The 22,452-nt window shown below is 38.4% G+C and overlaps 1 protein-coding gene across 8 annotated transcripts in view; it reads right to left on the reverse strand.

Moving 5' to 3' along the window:
- Positions 1-22,452, reverse strand: part of utrn (utrophin) — a 310,852-nt gene that overhangs the window by 18,855 nt on the left and 269,545 nt on the right. For 7 of the 8 annotated variants that reach the window (XM_088625185.1, XM_088625187.1, XM_088625183.1 and 4 more), the window contains 4 exons: positions 19,796-19,834; positions 19,514-19,579; positions 18,384-18,449; positions 2,873-3,031 (listed from right to left, as the gene is read on the reverse strand). In XM_088625185.1, coding sequence (XP_088481311.1) covers positions 2,873-3,031; positions 18,384-18,449; positions 19,514-19,579; positions 19,796-19,834 — 330 coding nt within the window. The remainder of the gene's footprint in view (positions 1-2,872; positions 3,032-18,383; positions 18,450-19,513; positions 19,580-19,795; positions 19,835-22,452) is intronic. The other variant, XM_088625188.1, reaches the window with a different exon arrangement.

Genomic DNA, 22,452 nt, shown 5'->3' on the forward strand with positions numbered 1-22,452 from the left:
CAGTGAGAGGGGTGAGCCTGCTTAGTCGAGCAAAGCAGATGTGAATTAATTTTTCGAGCCTTGATATAATTCACAACAGTCTTAACAGATTTTAAATCGTCAGGCATTTTCTTGATGGCAAAGGTCTCGCGGTGGATGTTGCAATGAAACCATTAATTTCTGGAGCAACCTCTCTAATTCGTGCAACTACACCGCTGTGTCGGCTTGTCATTGCTCTAGCACTGTCTGTACAAACTCCGACACATTTTATCCAGTCGATGCCATTCTCTTCGATAAATTCATTCAGAAGCTGAAATACGTGCTCTCCTGTAGTTCCTGTTGGTAGCGGCTTACAGAACAGAAAGTCCTCACAAGGACGTACCCTCAAACTCGTATCTAACGTAAACGAGCAAATTGGCCAAATCGACTACAGACTCATCTAATTGCAGTGAAAAACATCTGCTCATCGTAACGTGCTCTGTCAGCGTACTTTTGATATAATCCTTCATTTCAATAATTCTATGAATGACTGTGTCTTTCAGGGGGGGCAGCAGGTCGAGCTGTTCAGCAGCTTTTTCTCCACGCATAATAGTGTGGGGCTTACCTGCTTTAGCAATCCGCAAGCTTGCATTTTTCCACGTTCCTCTTTTTATTTCAGTGTTTATTTTAAGTATTTATTTCATGCGCATGGGAGAGAAACACAGAGACGCTCTGTGTTTTTTTTCTCAAATTAACTTGGAATAGTTCTTAAATATTTTTCTGTTATTTTTCACGCTTTCCTGTGCTCACAAGATTACCAGCGTTCGTAGCACGCATTTCTATGCATTCCTGTGTTTACAACGTTGGCATTGTTCCAAAATCACGCACATTCTCCTTTCTCCCTATTTGCTGGAGATACAGTAGCTTTTTTTAAATACAATTGGTCACTTGCGTCCGTAGCACGCATTCCTATAGAGTGGTATAGAATTACAGAGCATCTCTTGTGTCCACTGAAGTATTAGCGCGCACTGTATCGTAGTACGTAGGCTGTGTATTCGACACGTATAAAAATACAAAATATGAAAACCCGTCCCGATTTTTTCAGCGCACACAACACAGTTCCAGGGTCATTTGGCGTACCACCTGGCGGCATGCCACGTACCACTGCAGGTACGCGTACCACAGTTTGAGAACCACTGATATAGAGCATTGACAACATGCTTGTTAACTAGTCTGACTGGCCTAGAAGTTAAAGTGTGGACTCCCCTTCTTGAACAAACAATACTAATGTACATATTAAAACTGAAAAATACAAAATGATACAAAATACAAAAATACAAAAAATAACAACAGTCAATTACAATGACACAGTAATGTGTACCTGGATGTATTGTATCTATCAATGTGATTGAAGAAAACAGTAGTGTAGAAAATATAATTGCTCTCAACCACTACTTTCACCTCTAGGTGTTTGGGTTTCCTCCACATTTATTGGAGTCTCTTTGTAGTTTCCAGCGACATTGCCACACAACATGGCATTATTCACTGAGCTCGAACAGCTCTGACTGAGGGGAAACACACGTGATATAGTGCACCAGGCTATAGCTACAACTACCGCTTCTCACTTGCTTTCAATAAAATAAATCACAAACATGTTATCTCTTGTTGTCTTATCAAGGAGTTCCTGTGAAAGAAGCCTTGCTTGTTTAAAAGTATCATAAAAATAGTATACTTTAAAAAAATAAAATTGCAATTGTATTAAAAATGTCACACGATGTCTTGCAGCCTCTTATTTTTATCCTTCCTTATCACAGAAATGTTGTGGAGTGTTGAGACAAGATAGGCAGTAGGGCTTAAATGCTCCTGAAAAATACTAATGTGTGAAGATCCATTTAAAACGAGCATAATTTAATTCAGATGCAATGTTCCCAAGCTTCAATGATGTTCATGTTTCAGTGCTTCAGTAGTTTCCCAAACTATGAGCTTTCACCCTCCACTGAGTCATACATAAGGGTACAATGCCAGCTGTTCAGTCTCAATATTTAATACTGCTCACAAAAAAGTGCAGCACAGAAGCTGGTGCTGCTGCCTTACAGGTGTTGAGTTCTGGGTTTTATTGTGAAATTGAGTGCCTTCTGTGTGGAGTTTGTATGTTCTACCTTACATCCATGTAGGTTTCCACCAGGTACTCTGGTTTCCTCACACATCTCGTAAACATCCTAGCTGGGATAACTCTTAATTAACCCCTATATGCATATGTCAGTGAATGTGTGCATGTCACCTAAAATAGACTGGCGTGTCTTAGAGGGAGTAATCTCATCTTGTACCCTTTGCCTTTTGGATTAGATTCTGGGTCATTGTGATCCTCTAAGGATTAAGTTACCAAAAAGGATGGAGAGACAACTAGAGCAATTGTTTGCTTCTAAGACTTTACAAAAACTGAAGATGTTGGGGGTGCCTCATTTAACAAAAAAAAAAAGAATTCATAAATCACTGTAATTATCATTAAATTACTTTTAACACAAATGTCCCAACTAGCTTGTAGACCAGACTATTTACAGCTACAGAACTTTTGATATGTTTTTTTTTGGAAGGTATTGATACTTAATTTTAAACTGCAGTGTGCTGACATAAATAAAGTATTATCAGCATTGCTGGTGACAGATGCCTGAAAATGTTGTATTTCTATCTAATGGTACATAAATAAACTTGTCCAGGGTCTATCAACACTTATGTAAATGAGATGGCCGCAGTTTCTTTCACCCTGGAAATGGGAAGCTCAATTTTTAAATGGTTTATAAAATTAAAACTTTGAATGTGGGCAAGTGAAAGAATTCATCTGCAGGGCTTTACGGTCAGTGTTACACTCTCAGACCATGAAGCCGTGGCAGTGCTGTCTGCAAGAAGAAAGTACCTCTGCTCCTCTTCCAGCCTGGCAATGATGCGTTCCAACTCCCCGCGCTCCTCTCTCTCCACGGCCTGCAGGATCTGCGCTGGGCTCTGAGGCTGGCTGAGTGGCGATTCCCCTCCTAGGGTCTGGCAGTACTGCAGAATCAGTGTGTGCTCATCATCCCTTTGGGCAGCAAAAGAGGAAAGGGGGCTTTTACTGCATTCTGAGACCAGAGCTCCACTACATGGACAGGGACCAGGCTGTAACAGGCCGGGTCATTCAATTATGCTAATAATGCAAATAAAAGAAAAATACACATTTACATCTCTGCTACTGCAATGCACCTACATGCTTATTTTATGCACAACGTACCTGGAGGGAAAGGTTTATTTGTAGATGAAGTGGAATATCATTGGAATCTCAGGGCTCTGTGAACCTCTGTTTGCTAACTAAAGCTGCAATGTGATCTAAAGCTAGTACAGCACCATCTCAAACAAAAATGTATACATAAAAAAAGTTGTTTTTAACAACAGTATATGCTGCCCAGGACATGTATTGTACAGTATGAATGCCAAACCAGTTGACAAATTACTATTCAGTCAGGGACACATTCCTAGCAGGGAGATTTGCACACATCACACACAAGTATGCTATTTATCTATGAACAACAGGTAAGCTAAAAGGTCTATTTAAAAATAGAATTTGAGTTAGTTTTACTCAATAATTTATTCTCCATTGTATATATAAAACACCTAAGCCTTAACTGTTGACTTTATTTTTTAACAAGCATTTGAGGTTAAAACTATTCTTCAAATAAAACACTAAGGGATTTGCTTTAAGACCTGATAGCAACCAAACCATGCAGTAATCCTCCTACCCTGGTTGTTCAACAGCAAATTAATTTGCCAATTAAAACGAACAGCATTCATATACTTTAAATATGCCTTTTACTTCCCTAAGAGGGAGTAATAAGGTTTATTTCCCTTATAAAGCAATGGATCTCCCTTTGGCATTTGTAAAAAAAATGTATTTTGAATTTTTAACATAAGAACAATTAGTTTAATTTATTTAATATTCCACAAAACCTTCAAAAATTGAACTAACAAAACAGCAACTTTCTGGTTTATTCACTATGCGAGAAATCACACCACCTATTTATTTATACTGAATTGTTTTTTAAAGGTACTTCAAGTTGGACAAAACTGAAAGGTGTATTCCATGTTAAAAAGTTGCAAAGATTACACTTTTTACAGACTTTCTAATTATACCCACTTGATTGACATGCTTCAGTTAGCTGTGTATGGATGCTTCTGTGATAGATACTACCTAGTACAAATTACATAATTAATTCAGGATTATGTTTGAAACTCAAAGTACTTAAAGGGGAACTGCAACATTATTTTAAATATAATGAATCAGAAATGATGAGTGCATTTCAAACCACAAATAAACTACCAACCACACAGTAACATGTAAAAACTCCAACTTACATCACAATAGAGACAAAGTTTCAATGTATGTGTAGCACCATATTGCCATATTTGAGGCAACAAATTGTGTTGTCGTGGTGACATGAACACAAACTTACATTGTAAACATGCTTTAGACCAAGCAAATTTGACTACAATATTCATTTAAAATATTTTCATGAAACCAACACATACAAGGTATTGCAAAAAACAAGCAACCTGCCAACCAACTAAAATACACTCAATTTTCAAGTTTTGCAAAGTGCTCTATCATTTACATTAGTGGATAGTTTAAGGTAAATCACACATAAAAGAAAAATTCTAGCAGGACCTATATTTTTTGAGGACTTGCTGTGCCATAGACTGTACTGTCGCCTGAACAGCTGATTTCAATGAGCGCATTTCAGTTCAATTGATCATATCAACTTGTTGATAAATACTACTTCTTAACTGAGTGTGCAGATCATGTTTGAAAATTACTGGGGATGAAATGTCAGGCAAAACCTGTACTTATTCGATCATACATCACACCGAATCTTGAAATGAAACCAGCATCACTGCACATGTTTATTACCCATCTCTTGCTAGTTGAATATCCCCTGGAAGAGAAAAGTTTGGCTTTCTACTGATCCGATCCTCTGTTCTGTGTGTGACCGCTATCTTCTTAACTGCTTGACCATGAGGCATTATTTTAAAAATATATGAGTTCAAAAAGACCAAAAAAAGATTAATGTTGTTAGGAGACTGTGTTTCTCATTTGCTTACAGGAATTTGCACAAACTCTCACTCTTATCCAAGAACGGCGGTTTCTCGTCTGCCTCCAACAGTACGGTCTGCAACCAAACAGTACTTTTGCAAAGTTCATGATTTTGCACTTAATTTAAATTTTAAAAATAGAGTTACTGTCAATTTAATTTGTTACCAAGATTTAATAACCAGTAAGAGAAATTGGGATGCTGTTCCCCTTTAAACTAAAGTGTGTTGAACTAAGATTCTTCCTTTCTGTTAAATCACAGTCCCAAGTCTTTTATCATTTGATAATTTAACTGATTAACACTGAAGATTACCATAACAGAAAACAAAACAGAAAACACTAGTTCAAACAGCCTAGCCAGGATTTTAAAGCTGTATTGTCATTTCAGCGAAGTCACTTATTAAAAATGGCTCTATTCCCAAATGGCTCATCAGTAACGATAATCATCAAGAGCACAAGTTGAAGGCCATAGCCCAGACATCTCTAGTCCAAGTCTTGTAAATAGAAATGTTGTCGTCATGCAGTGGTGGGGCTGAACTGTTGAAGGATTCTACTTTAATGGCCAGCAATCTAATATTAGCACTATTTTGATCTTGTGATAAAGCTGTGATACACGTCTCTCACTGCTCTTTTTGGTGTGTCACCCATATCTCCATCTGCTAAATAAAGCAGGATACCATACTTCCAGATTTATTACTCTCCTAGCCAGGTGCTTAATTTTGCAGAACAAGATGACTGCTCCACCCACTTATGTCTGATGAATCAGAGATGTATTCAGTCTTCTTAATTTAAAAATATTCTTCTTGGCTCCACTGAAAAAAATATGAGCAGCAGCCTTTTCTCTTGTACTGATGTTTTATTATTATTATTGTTTTAATATCTCATTCATCCCCTCCCCAAAATGGAAGAACAAGGTCAGTGTCCTCTTGGATGCACCCTTTCATCCCTGGAATTATTTTGGAAAGTGAACACAGTACAGGCATCTCTAGGCTCTTGAATTAAAAAGAACTCATTGGATATCCTGTTGCACCCTTCAGATTTTTTATATTGTCTTGCTCAGTACGCACACTAGAAAGAAATATCCAGCACAAAAACAGAAAAAAACACAAACAAATTTTATTGTCTTTCTTCAAAAGTCAATTTCTTAAGTTGTGGTACACCTAGGATGTAAGGATGTACACCTCTTTCTAGATATTGTTTAAAATTTTTACCACCTTGGATAAAAATTTGAAAGTGATTGAACAAATACAAAAACATCTGCATATTTATTTCTGAAGACAGGACCTGGATTGATTTTATTAGCCTTCCAAAAAAATGTTAAATAAATAATATAAATAATTGATTGATTTCCTGTTTTTACTTTTTATTTCACTACTGCCGATTCCAGAGATGTTTCTTATAATGTTTACAGTTAAGTGTTTCTAAGCTTTTCTTTTTACTTTTCTCACTTTTCTGACTTATATGTACTTACAAAGTAATTATTTAAACAGGTTTAAAATAAATATTAATGTATGTTCAGATACAGAGAGGAGGGTTTTGGTCTCTGAATGCTCAGAATTTGCTGAATGACAGTTATTTTAAACTAATACCTTTTTATATAGCCAGTTGATTTCAATGTACAGGGGAGCTTCAGCAGCCATCTTTGTTACAATGTGTATTGTTTTTATAAACTTGTGAACTCTTTCAGAGTAAAATGAGTGTATTAATGTATGTATTTGTATGAACCTTTGCTTTTGAGCTTGCATTTTGCTGGAGAAATCAATAGATGATTGATATACTTTGATGCTTCTCTAAACTGAAACTGAGATTAAGTTTCCTATGAAAAAAGGTTAATTTGCTTTATGCTGACGTATCTTATTATATAACACAGTTCTATAAAGCATGGGTTGTCTTTGTTTTGAAATATACAGTATAGTCTGACATGTTGTGTTCTGATTTTGCTGGTCAAAATAAATACTATTCACCCATTGTGTAGTTTCTGCTGTTGTCAGTATTACACTATTAATTTGTTTATTATAAAATAAGTTTCACTGCTATAAATACGAAACTTGATGGTTGTGTTTAGAGGATACAGGAGATAATTCCAATAATCGCACTAGCGATATATCTTAGGCTTTCTTTTTACACTTCTGTAGTTTGAATTCTAAATCTACTGTCAGCTCCTTAGAATGTAAATTTTGCAGTATTCAACAAAAGCAACTAAATTGCACCGCTTTTGATTGGACCACAGAAGGATTGCGAGGTTTGACGATATACTGTGGATAAGTAGTTCAGGTGGGTAGCTGCGTCAGCATGTGTAGGCTGCAAAGGAACAAGTAATAGGTTTATTCCATGCTGAAAAGAGAAGAAAGAAAACACAACGTTTCGGCCGTGGAGCCTTCTTCAGGTGTCCTCTTTTCAGCATGGAATAAACCTATTACTTGTTACTGTGGATAAGGATTTCTACTCCCATGTCACTGTCATCCAACAGCAACATCTTATACAGACTTCAGACTGACACTGAAAGAGCACCAATTCAATTGTTGTGATTTTTAAACAATCCCAGAGCCAAAGCCAAAAGAGCCAAAGGGCAATTGTATAGCCAGTGGCAGTTGCAGAGAGGTAACTGAAGTTGAAATGCCTGTGTTTCTCCCATGTGCACCAGCATTGCAAGGGAAAGGGGGGGGAGTTCAGAAGAGCAGACAGGAGGCTGTGTAGGGTTAAAGTGGAAGGTTAATGCCTATGGCTACAGGCTTCAGCGACCTGATCTGTCATGTTGCACCCCATACAAAATGATTTATCATGATTTCTGAGAAAAAAAAAATTAAAATAAGTAAACTTATAAAATGGAAATCTCACAAAAATGTGAAGCAGAAAAAAAATCAGGACAGAGACAGCTACTGAAAACAGCATTAAAGTACGGACTAATAGGTTGTAAGGGGTGACTGATATTACCAAATGTCTGTTAAAACACAAATGATGTTTTTTCACCCTAAAACACATTATTATATGATATATATTTACTATATACACCTGTTCTTCTTTTTACAAATATAATTTGTTCACAATTTATTTCTTTCTTATGGGAAAAATTACGTTCCATTCTGGACCTCAAAAATGTCATGCCTACTTTGAATTAGTTTACCCAAAAAATTACAATGATACGTGACAATGATAAATGACAAAAACCAATACTTACTAAAAATCATGCTGTGGTTTGTGGTTTAATAAAAACACTGCTTACATAGTTAGAAATAATCAATCATAGCTAAGAACAATACAGTTCTGTACCGTACTGTAACTACTTCATTTGCTATTTGTGTAATTACATACACACTCACAATTTTCATTCATCTATGAATTGACTTCATTACTCTGCTCTCCTCCCCACTAATAGCTGATGTGTGGTGAGCGTTCTGGCGCACTATGGCTGCCGTCGCATCATCCAGGTGGATGCTGCACATTGGTGGTGGTGGAGGGAAGTCCCTATTACCTGTAAAGCGCTTTGAGTGGAGTGTCCAGCGCTATTTAAGTGTAAGCAATTATTATTTTTTTATCTTAAGGGTCCGTGATAAAGTCTTAACCACAAAAAAACACTTTTTCTTACATGAAAAGTAACAGTACACACAGTAGTGAACAACGTATGAACCAAGATATTGTAAACTGTATCATACATCTCTCGTGCCACTCAGTAGGTACAGTAAGCTTAATCATACTAGTAAGTACACTTAATATGAAACAAGTTGTATGACACCTTCCTCTTTCACTCTCTACATTTGGTGGAGCTTTCTAAATTTTTCCTCGTATCGGTTCTTGTTATTCAACATGTGGGTAACAATTCACATGACCATTTAAAGGGAGGTTCGTACAGTAGGTGTCTTTAGAGTTTGCAATGATTTTTTGTTTATTTGTGACCATCAGTCAAGTGAAGATCACAAAGCTTCTTGTTAATTTGTGATACTACTCATAAGAAGTGTGCAAAAAAGTGCAAAAACATTTTTCTATTGCTTAAACACCATAAATACCCTTTCTAACACTGCTGTGAGCAAACACCATAGCTGTAATAATGGATTTTTATTCTTTTCCTTTTTTTATTAGCCTTTAATTTTTTTGGAAGGCAAAGAAAACCATTCTAGGTCCAAATGTTTACACATATTTGGACATATTAGACCTGGAAAGAGAAATGTACATCCTAGGTGTGCTACAACATAAGAAACTGACTTTTGAAGAAAATAATTCTTGAAAAATATGGTAAAGAGAGACAATAAAATGTATTTGTTTGTTTATTTCTGTTTTTGCTCTGGATATTTCTAATATGTGTTCTGAGTAAGACACATAAAAATCTCAAGGTACACACTGGATGTCCAGCGGACTCCCTTGATTTCAAGGCCATAACCAGGCCTGTACCGTGGATACTTTCCAAGATAATTCAAGATTTTTAAAAGGTCCATCCATTCCAGGAGGACACTGACCTTGCACTACATTCGGGGGCAGGGCTAAATAAGGCTAAAGTTGTAGCAGGGAAAACTTGTGAAATAGTTGCACATTTCATTTTTTTTGACTCTGATACCACCCAGAATAACACTCAGAGACTTCTAAAACAATTTTCTAGGAAACTAATGCTCTCTACCATTTTTTCCCTCAAAAAACAGATTATCCTTTCTGACAACAACATCAAAGAGGCTAAGGAATTTCTACGGCTGACAGCTCCACATCATCTTCCCTTCATAACTAACCTCATTAGATCTCTCAACTCTGAACTCTACCAGTTTCTCACTACAGAGAAGGACAAAAAACTCAGTCACCTTCTACAGAAGAAAACCATCAACACCCCAAACACCCTCACCAACACTAACCTTGTTGTCACCATACCTTCTGACCTTTCCCTTTCACAGGATGAGCGATCCCTCCTCAGCAAAGGGCTCAGTTTTGTACCAGTTCCCAGGAACCTGGACATCCCCCAGACCAATGTCGACCTTGACCGCTTTTACCGCAGGATCCGTCTCAGAGCACATTTTGCCAACGATTCCTCTTCACAGGCAGCTGATAACAACCCGGTTATTGATGTCATTAACATTAACAACATTGGCCGTTTTCCACCAGTTGATTATTTCATCAACCAATGCACTAATCAAGCTCCCAAGGCAGTCTCTATATCCAGTAAACACAGGACTAACCTCACCCAAGGAGAAAATCAGGCGCTCCAGTCTCTCCGCAACAGGGATGATATTGTCATCAAACCAGCGGACAAAGGAGGCGCTGTTGTGGTGTGGCATAAGGATCTATATATCTTTGAAGCCTCTAGACAACTAACTGAAACTTCTGCCTACCTCCCTCTTCAACAGGACCCTACCACTGACTACCAAAAGGAAGTGGTATCCACCATTTCTCTTCTTATCAGCAGTAATGAGCTCCCCCAGGAGGCAAACCGGCTCATCATGGAACATCCGCAGGTATCTCAATTTTACCTCCTACCCAAAATCCACAAACCGGACACCCCTGGACGTCCAACTACTTACATCTCAGCCTTTCTCGACAGCCTCATGAGACTCCTGGTTGAAGATCTTCCCTCATACATCAAAGACACCAACCATGTGCTCCAACTTTTTAATGATTTCCAATTTCAGGGTATCGAATGCTACATTTTTACCATGGACATCACATCTCTGTACACCGTCATTCCCCATAATGACGGCCTTACAGCCCTCAAGCACACGCTGGACAAACGCACAGTGCTTGATCCACCCACCCACACCCTGGTACGCCTTGCAGAATTGGTCCTCACACTGAACGCATTCTCTTTCAATAATCTTTTTTACCAACAGGTCAGTGGAGTTGCCATGGGCACCAGAATGGGACCCAGCTATGCCAATATTTTTGTCGGCTGGGTAGAAGAATGCTTCTTCGCTTCCTACACTGGCTATGTCCCTGACCTCTACAAACGATATATTGATGACTGTGTCGGTGCCGCCACATGCTCCAACGATCACCTTGAGTTCTCCCTGCACAATTTCACCAACTTCCACCCGTCCCTCAAATATACGGTTAACATATCTTCCACTACTCTTCCATTTCTAGACATCAACCTCTCCATCAACTACCCCTGACTGTCCACTACAGTTTATTACAAACCCATGGATTCACACAGCTACCTCCTGTACAGCTCATTTCACCCCAACTCTCTTCCTTTTTCACAGTTCCTTAGGCTACGACGATTATGCAGCGACGACATCGACTTCGAGAACCAAGCCCTCGAAATGTACTCCTTTTTCATCAACAGAGGATACCCCAGCGGTGTGATTGACAGGGCCCTTGCCCGAGCCAAAAACACCCCCCGGACCATCAACCCGATCAGGAACTTCCGCCATAACAACCGCATTCCTTACCACCCTAACACACTTCCTATCCCCAGGACCATTAACCACAACTTTTCCATCCTACAGGATGATCCCTCCATTGGGGCCCTCTTTTCTGATCGCCCTATCATCTCATATCGCCGACCACCTAATCTGCGAAACCTCCTTGTTCACAGCTCCCTTGACCGCCCTCAACAACCATCCACACCAGGCACTTTCCCTTGCAACAGAGCTCGCTGTATCACCTGCAAGTACACATCCACCACCACACTCATTCAAGGCCCCTCAGGACAATTCCGCATCACCCAGACAGCATCTTGTACCTCCAGCAACCTTATTTACTGTATCTCTTGCAGTAAATACCCAGCCATCTACACTGGAGAAACAGGAAGGAGACTCGGAGACCGCTTCAGAGAACATGTCAGGGCTGTGAAGATTAAAGATCTCTCCAAGCCCATTGTTTCTCATTTCACCTCTGACGGCCACGACCACTCTAATCTCTCCGTCTATGTTCTCAAAGACGGTTTTCCGAACTCATCGGAAACATCAGAAAGACCACCGAAACCAAAATTATTCTGCAGCTAGGATCACACATTCTCCCTTCTCTTAACGACAGACTACTGTTCTTTTACATTTTCTCCATTCATTGGAAGTTTCATTTCACACCTCTCTGCACCCATTCTGACTTCACACCTCTTGACTGGCCTCTCTTTCTGTTCCCTGCTCCCGCCTCTCACTCCTCCTGCCTCCCAATCTTTGTTCTCCCGCTACTTTACCTTTGCCTACTGCCCTGTCTCTCTCACACCTGAAGAAAGCTCCACGGCCGAAACGTTGTTTTCTCTTTCTTCTTTTTTTCAGCATGGAATAAACCTATTACTTGTTCCTTTGCAACTTGTGAAATATGTAACCGATTACAGTAACAAGAATAGTATTAAAGGAACAAGTAATATTTCATTTAATGAAACCTAGAAAGAATAAACAATGTTCTGGTTCGTGAGCCTTCTTCAGGTAAGAAGAGAGATTTCGCTCACACATCATACCCGAAGAAGACTCAATAGCCCAAAAAATTGTTTCTTCTTTTTTCTTTTCAGCATGAAATTAACCTTAACTGATTCTCTTACAGTCAATGCACTTGGAAGTATCTCCGCATTTTCTGTTTAGTAGTACCCTGATCAATAAAAGCACATCTGCCTCCAGTATAACTTGTCTTATATGCTGTGAGGTATTAAAAATGCAATGAATGCTATTGATTCATTGCATTGGGAGCTGCTCTGCACGGGATCACAAAATATTGCAAAGGGTGGTGAAGTCAGCGCAGCTACCAAGCATCCAGGAGATCTACTCAGCTGAAGAAAGTCAGGTCCATTCTCAAGGACCCCAGTCATCCCAGTCACAAACTGTTTTCCCTCCTACCGTCCGGTAAATGGTACCAAAGCATTCGGTCCAAGTCCAACAGACTATGGAACAGCTTCTACCTCCAGGCAATAAGACTGCTAAATAGCCAACCTGTAGCTCCTTAGCAAATCACCTGTAATGGCTACATGGACACACAATTCTCACTATATTCAGCATAACTGCACTACATGTATGGCGTTAGTGGGGCCAGCAGGGGGCGCTCACCCTGCAGCTCATGTGGGTCCTAATGCCCCAGTGTAATGACGGGGACACTATACTGTAAACAGGTGCCGTCCTTCGGATGAGACGTAAAACCGAGGTCCTGACTCTCTGTGGTCATTAAAAATCCCAGGGTGTTTCTCGAAAAGAGTAGGGGTGTAACCCTGGCATTCTGGCCAAATTTCCCCATCGGCCTTTATCAATCATGGCCTCCTAACAATCCCCCTCTGTGAATTGGCTTCATTACTCTGCTCTCCTCCCCACTGATAGCTGATGTGTGGTGAGCGTTCTGGCGCACTATGGCTGCCGTCGCATCATCCAGGTGGATGCTGCACATTGGTGGTGGTGGAGGGGAGTACCCAATACCTGTAAAGCGCTTTGAGTGGAGTGTCCAGAAAAAGTGCTATATAAGTGTAAGCAATTATTATTATTATTATTATATATTGCATACACCATGGACACATAACAGCTCTACTCACATTGAGTTTTATTCAATTTAAAAAATGTAACCTCGATTTTGTGATTTTTGTGTTTTTGTGATTTTTGTGAGTCTTGTAATTTTTGTGAGCTTGCAGAAAAAGACATACTGTATGACTTCCATCTGAGGATGTACATTGCAACTATTGTTTATACTGCAGAAGAGCTACTTACTGTCCTCAGCGATATGGCATTCTGTTTGAAAAGTTTCATGTTCAGCTACTAAAATATTCACTTTATGTGCTTTCCTCTCAAAGTCCTAAGAATCAGGGGGTTTGATGCTGTTTCTGAGCTCTATTCCCACGTACACTTGAGGTTGGATGAGTTTTTGACTTATGTTGGCTTCCATCTTCTTGCAAAGCTGGGACAGCTTTATGGAAAAGTTACCCAGCAGGATAAAGCAAAATCTACTGGTCTACTGTGAGAAGGTGACAAAGATGTGTTATTGAACTAGCCACAATGAAAACAAGCCCTTTAGACAATAACATCATAAGAACAAGAACTTCACTATCATCACTGGCACAGAGCTATCATCACAGGCATAAGTCAGGCAACACAGAGCAAATACCATTACCATGAAAAATGAGTTGTTCAAGTGCATTTAAAGGGGTTCTGGTCAGTGAATCAACAAAAACACACAAAAAAAAACATATAATAACTGAAAACATAGAATAATTAAATAATTAATATGTGCAAAACCATGAAAACACACTTTTCGAGATCTCTAAGAATTCAGGGAGTAAAAAAGTACATTTATCAAACGGGGGATAACTTGAGGTAACCATCGCCATAGTTGGTGTCCACTGCAGAAATATGAATGTGAATTTAGTCCAGCCAAACTAATTCTGACGGGCCAGAGAAGGTTGAAAGCATATTGAAAGCATATTACTGCATATTGAAAGCAACAGCATATTACTGCCTAGCCTTGATGCAGAGAAGCCTTCCGTGCAGAGAAATATACCAAGAAGGGGATTAAAAAGGGGTCATCATGTTACTGATGACAAACCTACAGAAAATATTAAACTTTCTCCTATCATACCAAACTATTCTGTCTGATCCTGCCTTATCTTGCCTTATCTAATATTATAATTAGTAACTTAATAAGCCTACACTCATGTTAATTAGAATTACTCAAACCATAGGTAACGACAACAATGTTTTCAATTGACGTATCACCACAATATTATTTTATTTTTTCAATGTGGGTTATTTCTTTTTAATTTTATTGTGCCATTGCAAATTCACATTGCCAGGTGTCCCAAAAGCAGTAAAAATTTTAGGGAAAACAGTATGATTGGGCTGCCCCACCTGGATGACGCAACAGCAGCCAGAACACTCACCACACATCACCTTTTAGTGGGGAGGAGAACAGAGTAATGAAGCCAATTCATAGATGGGGATTATTAGGAGGCCATGACTGGTAAAGGCCAATGAGAACCTTGGCCAGGACGCCAGGGTTACACCCCTACTCTTTTCGAGAAACACCCTGGGATTTTTAATGACCACAGAGAGCCAGGACTTCGGTTTTACGTCTCATCCGAAAGACGGCACTTTTTTACAGTATAGTGTCCCCGTCACTATACTGGGGTATCAGTACTGTCACAGACCGCAGGGTAAGCGCCCCCCTGCTGGCCCCACTAACACCTCTTCCAGCAGCAACCTTAGTACCCATCCAGGTACTGCCAGTTGCGAGTTGCAGGTTGATATGGCAATTCCAAATTTGGAGGCAGGACATAAAATCATAAAATAACTAGCACTTCCAAATAATTAAAAAATAATCAAAAGTGCTACAAATACAGCAGAAATACAGAACACGGAAAAAAGTCATTAACTGTACAAAATGTTGTCATGGGAAACTATGTAATTACTTTCGCGAATGACAGAAGGGGCCAACAGGAGACTGAAAAAGCACCATAAAGCCTTTAATTAAAGCGCTGCCCAATGGACGCCAGACTCATGATGAAAGTCTCAGTGAAGAATTATACAAGTTGATAATAAAGCCGCACTGAAGCTGACTGGCCTTTCTGTCAGCAGTGATTCATTGTACCATCCTACCCATTCCACCCTCTCAACCAGAGATGAGAGACTCAGTTTGTTGATCCTACCATCCCTAACTGTGAGATACTTTATCTATCAATCAAGCTCATTTTTTAAAGAGACTGCTATCAATTGCACTGCTATAAAGTAGCCAACTTAATTTTCTGTAGAGTGGATACCTATTTATTACAAATGAGGGAGATATAAAAGAACTGATTTCGGAGCCTTATTTGAAGATTAATTTCCTGATAGCTATTTAATGAGTTCCTTGTGATCAGTTAGGACTTGAAGAACTAAAATAAAATCTGCATTGCCAGAAAAAGACATTTGAATGACTTAAAATGTCTAGATGGCCCTAGGAAGTTTTCTAGAAGTAAAATGTCAGTGTAACAAAAACGTTATATCCTGTCAGGCAGTCAGAAAAATAACCATGTGCAAACAGCATATTCACAGCATATTAACATTTCTACAGTTTTTTAGAACAAATTAATGTCTGCTGCCCTGGGGATTGTACTGATACTCCACTATTGTAAAATCCCACACAAGTGCACGTGTGGGTTATTGACTCTGTGTGAAAAATGGAGCAAGAGGGCAAAGACTGATTGACACTATTTCCCCTAAGGAAATCTATTATGAAAATAACCTTTTATTTTTATTCAATCTTGCAACTGATACACATTCTGAGCTGCAAGATGCAGATGCATTTCATAAGCAAATAGCAACTGACAGACCTTGTCGAAAAGAGGAGAATAAACTATCAGTAATTTACAGAAACCTTATATGGAATATGCTGGTTGTATTGGAAATATAACAAAAAGCAGAGCATTTAAAGAAAATACTACAGCTTGTTGACTAACCTTTCATGAGATAAAACCATGAAAACAAAATCTGTACTGTTTACAGTGAATTATACTATTAAATCAAGAAAGTGTCAATGGAAGCTGATCTAGTCTAAAATGAAAAAGGGTCATGTTTTGGACAAAATCACATGGCTGGTTGCCTGCATACTGTATACATATAGATAATCTTCTTATGAACCTCATCTCTGAAAATCTCTGAAATGGGGCAAATTAAACAGCTAATGGTGGAGTTAGGATTGTGGTGGACTGATGGTGTTGTGTAAATTTCTTAAATTAGCAGAATTAATTTGTCTATCAGATCAGTGTGCATCCTAAGGTCTCCTGCCTGTCCTCTCCAATATTTTGGAGCTTTATAAAAAAGCTGGAGTTGGGAGAGTTGTTCCAATAACAGCTTTTGTTGCACTTTTCTTCATAAGCCTTGGGTCTGGCAGACTGGATGTTTGCTTTTTCTATCCTAAATTTGTATTAATAAAAGGATCCTGCATCTTTGCATTGAGTGATAAACACGGATTTGAAAAATTATGCTTGTACAAATGTCATGACCTACAAAAATAAACCGTATACGAACTGCAGGTTCAAATATCCCTATATACCACAGCCTTATTTAATACTTTTGTTGAAAAATTGGAACTCCATCCACCACACTATGCACACATCACACCTAAGTGCTGCTCCATTGAATCCCTACACTATCATGTTCAACTTTCTCTATAAAGAAGTTATCCAACTTTTTCAACACAGGGAAATTACCCACTGCTGTTTGGTAGTCATTTCAAGAGAGTTTGATACCCTGCTGGCAAAGAAACAGCCTCAGCTATCCCTTCCCCTGACTCTCACACTGATCTCCTCTGGTGCACAGGTCCACTCTCTGCCTCTCTTTCACTGTATTTCAGACCACACAATGGTGCTTCAAACTAGCGAAGCCGCACAGAAAATTCTGCATCTAACTTGGATTGTTCTACATGAAGGTTTAACCTGTCTGTCTCATAATTAATCAAAGAATAAAAAATGCCGTGTCTGTATATAAGCATTTCCCACTGAAAATTAAACAGGACTATGTAGATCATCAGGGAAAAAACAAAACACAAAAGTTTTCCAAAGCTTATTTTACGGGTTTTTTTCCAATCATAAGAGCTCATTAAGGTTTATCCTGATAAAAGTGATAAAAACCAAACATGTACCCAAAATTATATGCATGAATATAAATATATATATGAACCAAGATGCATACAATGATACAAATAGGTTCAGAATTGTTGATGTGAATAAGTTCAGAAGAGATCATTTTAAAGACTCTATTACACTTACCTTTGATGTGAAAGTAAGAGCAGTAGTGGCTCAAGACAACTGAGTAAGGATCACAACCTACGTTTATCATATAAAATTAACCTATATTTAATTACAGTGAGAAGGTCCCCTTCAAGGCTTCCTGCCCATCATTGAGCCCTGGCTCCAGGTCTTCAACATGATAATTAAACAAGTGACCTGGGACCTTAATTCACTTTGGCATTCCTAGTTAGAGCATTTCACTCTCAATTCAATATCCTCTATAAATTGGCTTCATTACTCTGCTCTCCTCCCCACTGAGAGCTGGTGTATGGTGAGTGTTCTGGCCCACTATGGCTGCCGTCGCATCATCCAGGTGGGGCTGCACATTGGTGGTGGTGGAAGGGAGTCCCCATTACCTGTAAAGCGCTTTGAGTGGAGTGTCGAGAAAAGCGCTATATAAGTGTAAGCAATTATTATTATAATTATTATTATTATTGTTGTTAGCCAGGTTATTAAATCAGTTAGAATTCAGGAGAAAGATATTTAATTCAGAACTTTTGACTTGCCCACAAGCCTCCCCTGGTTGTAAAGCTCTCCTGTCCTATCAGCCGAGGTAGGTTTAAAATTGGTCAGCCATACGAGTGGCTGGAATCTCTGGAATAAATTAATCTGGAACCATTGCTCTCTAGGGATAATCCTTCAAATGCTGAAATTACTTACACACTTCCTGTTGCAGAACTGCTGTCTGTGGGCAAAGAACCATTTGACCTCTCCATCTGTGCCAATCTAAGAAGAAGCACAGATTATTAAACAGGAATAAACAAACTTTAAAAAATACAGCCAATGTTATTTTAACAAGGCTCTGAAGGTTGCATGGCAATTTCAAGCTATTTATTTTATTTTTATATCTGCTGGTGCTTGGTTTTAATTTGATAACTGGGAAATGACATTCATAAAAAGCAGTGAAACGCAAAAAATGTCTCTAAAAACGCATGATGTAAATTAAAATGCAAAACATTTAGGCTGTCTTGAGATTTCACAAAACTCAACGTCCTTATTAAGGTTATTAGGTTGGTGTATGTAAAAAAAGTATCTGGAAACTGAAACTGGAAAAGGGGGCTGCATCAGAGACGGGATGACATCCGTATTACAAATTCAGATCTGTTATACACAAATAACTGAAGCTGTTGAATATACAGTAGATAGTGAGGGATTATGGAAAAAATAGCACTGGAAGTAAGAATAGCACAGGCTTCCAGAGCTGCTTCAGTAATTGCGTCAAACAACCTCAATTGCTGTTCCTGTCTGAACTGGTTTTTGAATCAACTCTAGTATTTTGTATTTTAAAGCAATATAAATATATTGCTTTATACTTTAAATTATATACAGTACAATATTAGGATTTAAAATGATTATTTTTTTAGAAGACAGGGTGACAACAATATATTGCACTTTACTTATTCACAAGGACTCAGTCAACTCCAATACTTTGGTCAAAAAACACAAACAAGATCTGTTATATAACATTTGTTATGATAAGTTACATGTATCACAAATTTTACACTTGCGCATTAAGAAAAAGGCGAATTTCAAAATAAAAAACAAAGAAGAACTGTGAACATCACTAAACACTTATGAAAAGATTCAATGAACAACTTGCACATTGGAACCATACTGGGTCATGAAATGGAAATAAACTTCTCAGTCTGTGGTAAATGATCTGTTATTTGCACACTCTTTCAGAATGCTAAAAATGCCACTTCTTGATTATGTGTCAAAGTAATGTGAAAGATACATTTAGGATGCTAGCAAGAAAGGCAAAAGACAAAAATTGTTAAAATGGCAAATACCTGCTTGCATAATGCTCTATCCTGGAATGAGTGTCATCATAAGAATGTTGTGGAGACTGAGAGAGTCTGCAGGCAAACAACAGAAAAAACACACAGTAAATGACACCTTAAAGACATCAAGCAATTTTCCAGAACAAAACACTCTACAGCATATGATCTATTAGGCAGCCAGTGTTATTTCTAACCTACAGAAGAGTTTTAAAGAAAAGTGTGAAAGATAAACATCAGCAGTGTGGGAAGCATAGCCAGCATGCTGTGTAGAGGGGCGTTGCATATACTCACTCATACTGCTCCGGACACATGCTGATGAGCGTGACAGGACTGCAAGAGAAACGGTGGGAAACCACAGAACATCTTTAGGGCAACTTTACAAACAGATCAGAGAGTCAAGAACAGAAGCAAGCGTGGAAGAAATGGCTCTGTCTGCCCAGCTGGGCCGAGTGCCAGCACGGCCCACCAGAGAGCTGGCAGCTAGGACTGCACTGCCTGGGGCTGCCCCACTTTACTGTACAGGAGCACAAAGGTCACCTAAATAGACTGAAAGCCATCTGCTAGTATTGACATGAGTCGGACGAAGAAATGTGTAAGAACACAGGGATCTGGGATTTGATCCCAATGCTATTTTTAGTCTTTTAAGTAGTGTATGCCTGTGTTGACTGCAAGATTTTTTTCTTTTACTTGCTTTTGAATCTGAATACAATTGAAGACAGCTGATCAGCTTCATACTATCAATGCATACTGGGACATATTTAATTTGTAAAACAACATTTGGGTAATGTGTCAATCAAGATGGGAATGCGACTTGCTTATTCAGAACCCCCATCAACTGCTTCTTCTAAGGAACTGATGCAACAGATGATAGAATCTTGGCAGACTTAGACAAAAACAAATATCTTTATAATTTTGCACCTATATATTTTATAATTTTATTAAGTGCTGCATGCCATACATATTTCTCTTACTCAATTTGGTAAATTAACTTCAAACGTTAGAAATATAATTCTTGTACTAATGGGATGAATATACATAAAAACTGGTTTCTTGTGTAAATGAAGATTGCTGTTTGACCTCCATTTCTTTTTCTTTACTGTTACTATGCAACCATTAACACCATCTCCTGCTGCTTATAAAAAACATTTGGCCAATTAGCTGAAAACAGCAGGTATGTTTCTAGTGACAATAAAGTTAACCAAAATACTTTACTACAATTTTGACCACAAAATTGAAACTACCACTGACTTGGGAACCTACAGATTTGAAAATTGGGATCCATCACTTACAGACATGCTTCAGATTTGCCTCATAGACTACAACAATATTTTATCCACTATCGTATCATGTCCTCAGCTGCTTTGTGTAATGTGCCTTGTAAGGCTAGTTTTTCTTAAAAAAATGTTAAATTAACCCCAAACATGGTATGTATCACTTTTTCTCAATCACCACCTTTATGTTCTCTTACTGATCTGCATTTCATACCACACAGCTCATTCTAATGATGGTGTAATTAAAATTCACCAATATGGTGAATTATTAATATGGGGCTCTTGTTTAAATCTAGATGGCTGAACCCCATTTCAATTGAATTGAATCTGTTTAAAATTGTTAAAATTGAATCTACCAGTGATATAGGAACCACTGACCTTGACCTTGCAAGGTTTCATCACACTAAAACCTGCTTCTGACGTATCCCTCAGATACAGAGCAACACCCTTAATGGGTCATGACCTGCTTGGCAAAACATGCCTTGTACCCCTAACTGCAAAATTGAAACTGGTTGAGTATCTCCATTCACTTATTTTCAGCAGTCTCTTCAACCCATTTTATCATTAAAAACTGTCATTGTAACCAATGGTTCACCAGACCACTCTACTTACTTAATGCATGCACTTTCATCATAAGTGCAATGCTTTCAATGATTCAAGCAAATGTAATTAAGGAAGGGAGGATACTGGTTTTTATTGTGACTGATATACAGCAAGGGGACTGAATCTCTTTAAACATATGAAATCGAAATTCGTGATCAGGAGTAGAGGAGGAAATGTGATTAGTTGAGCCTACATTATGATCCTATAATTGAAATGTAAACTCTTGAACATGCCTGGCATGATCAATAACTGCCATTAACATAATACCTTTTGTAATTACACATACTAAACACTAAATGCCTTGTTTATTCACCTGTAGCAAAGAACATATTTCAACTAAAGAACGTTAGTACTACAACAAGCTGTACAGGTTAGTCATCCAGTTATTTCAAGAATAAGCATGTCCACATTCTTATTACAGCAATTTGTTTAGCAATTCAGATAAATACTGTACAAATGGATCACTAAACAAGGCATCTTATTGTTAGTATGCATTTCATGGGCAATAGGATTCTATCAAGGAGAATGTTTAATTTCAGCACTGCATGCATAATTCTCCAATTTAGAAACCTGTGTTCCTGTAAACTTGCAGAGAATTACTTGGCTTCAAGGCATTAACAGATCTGCGGTAGGATTTTTCAGGAGAGTACAAAAATATCAAAAAACTAATCTGAGGTATTGTGCCACTGGCAAAAAAGAATGTTATTTTCAATTTCTCTGTTTATGACAGATGTCATTTAATGGAATATCTGTATCTGCATGAACTCTGGTGAATAAAAGGAAAAAAAGTAAGGAAAGAGAGAATGTTCTAATAAATACAATGTAGATGGGACAGGTCAAAGCAACACTGATTATTCAAGTGGCTAAGTCGTACAAATCACCATCAATGGAAACAACGTTAAAGCTGCCGAAGCTTTCCTGAGCAAACAAAATCCAACATGTGAATTTATAAGCTAAACCGGATTAATGAATTAGCTTCAATCCTAAGAGTGCTTATTTTCCTTGTCTACATCGATCCACTTTCACGAGGGGTCGCGGGGGAGCCAGAGTCTATACCAACAAGCAAAGGGCCCA

The sequence above is a fragment of the Lepisosteus platostomus genome, chromosome 3 (assembly GCF_059453375.1).
Source record: "Lepisosteus platostomus isolate fLepPlt1 chromosome 3, fLepPlt1.hap1, whole genome shotgun sequence".
In the NCBI taxonomy this organism is placed as follows: Eukaryota; Metazoa; Chordata; class Actinopteri; order Semionotiformes; family Lepisosteidae; genus Lepisosteus; species Lepisosteus platostomus.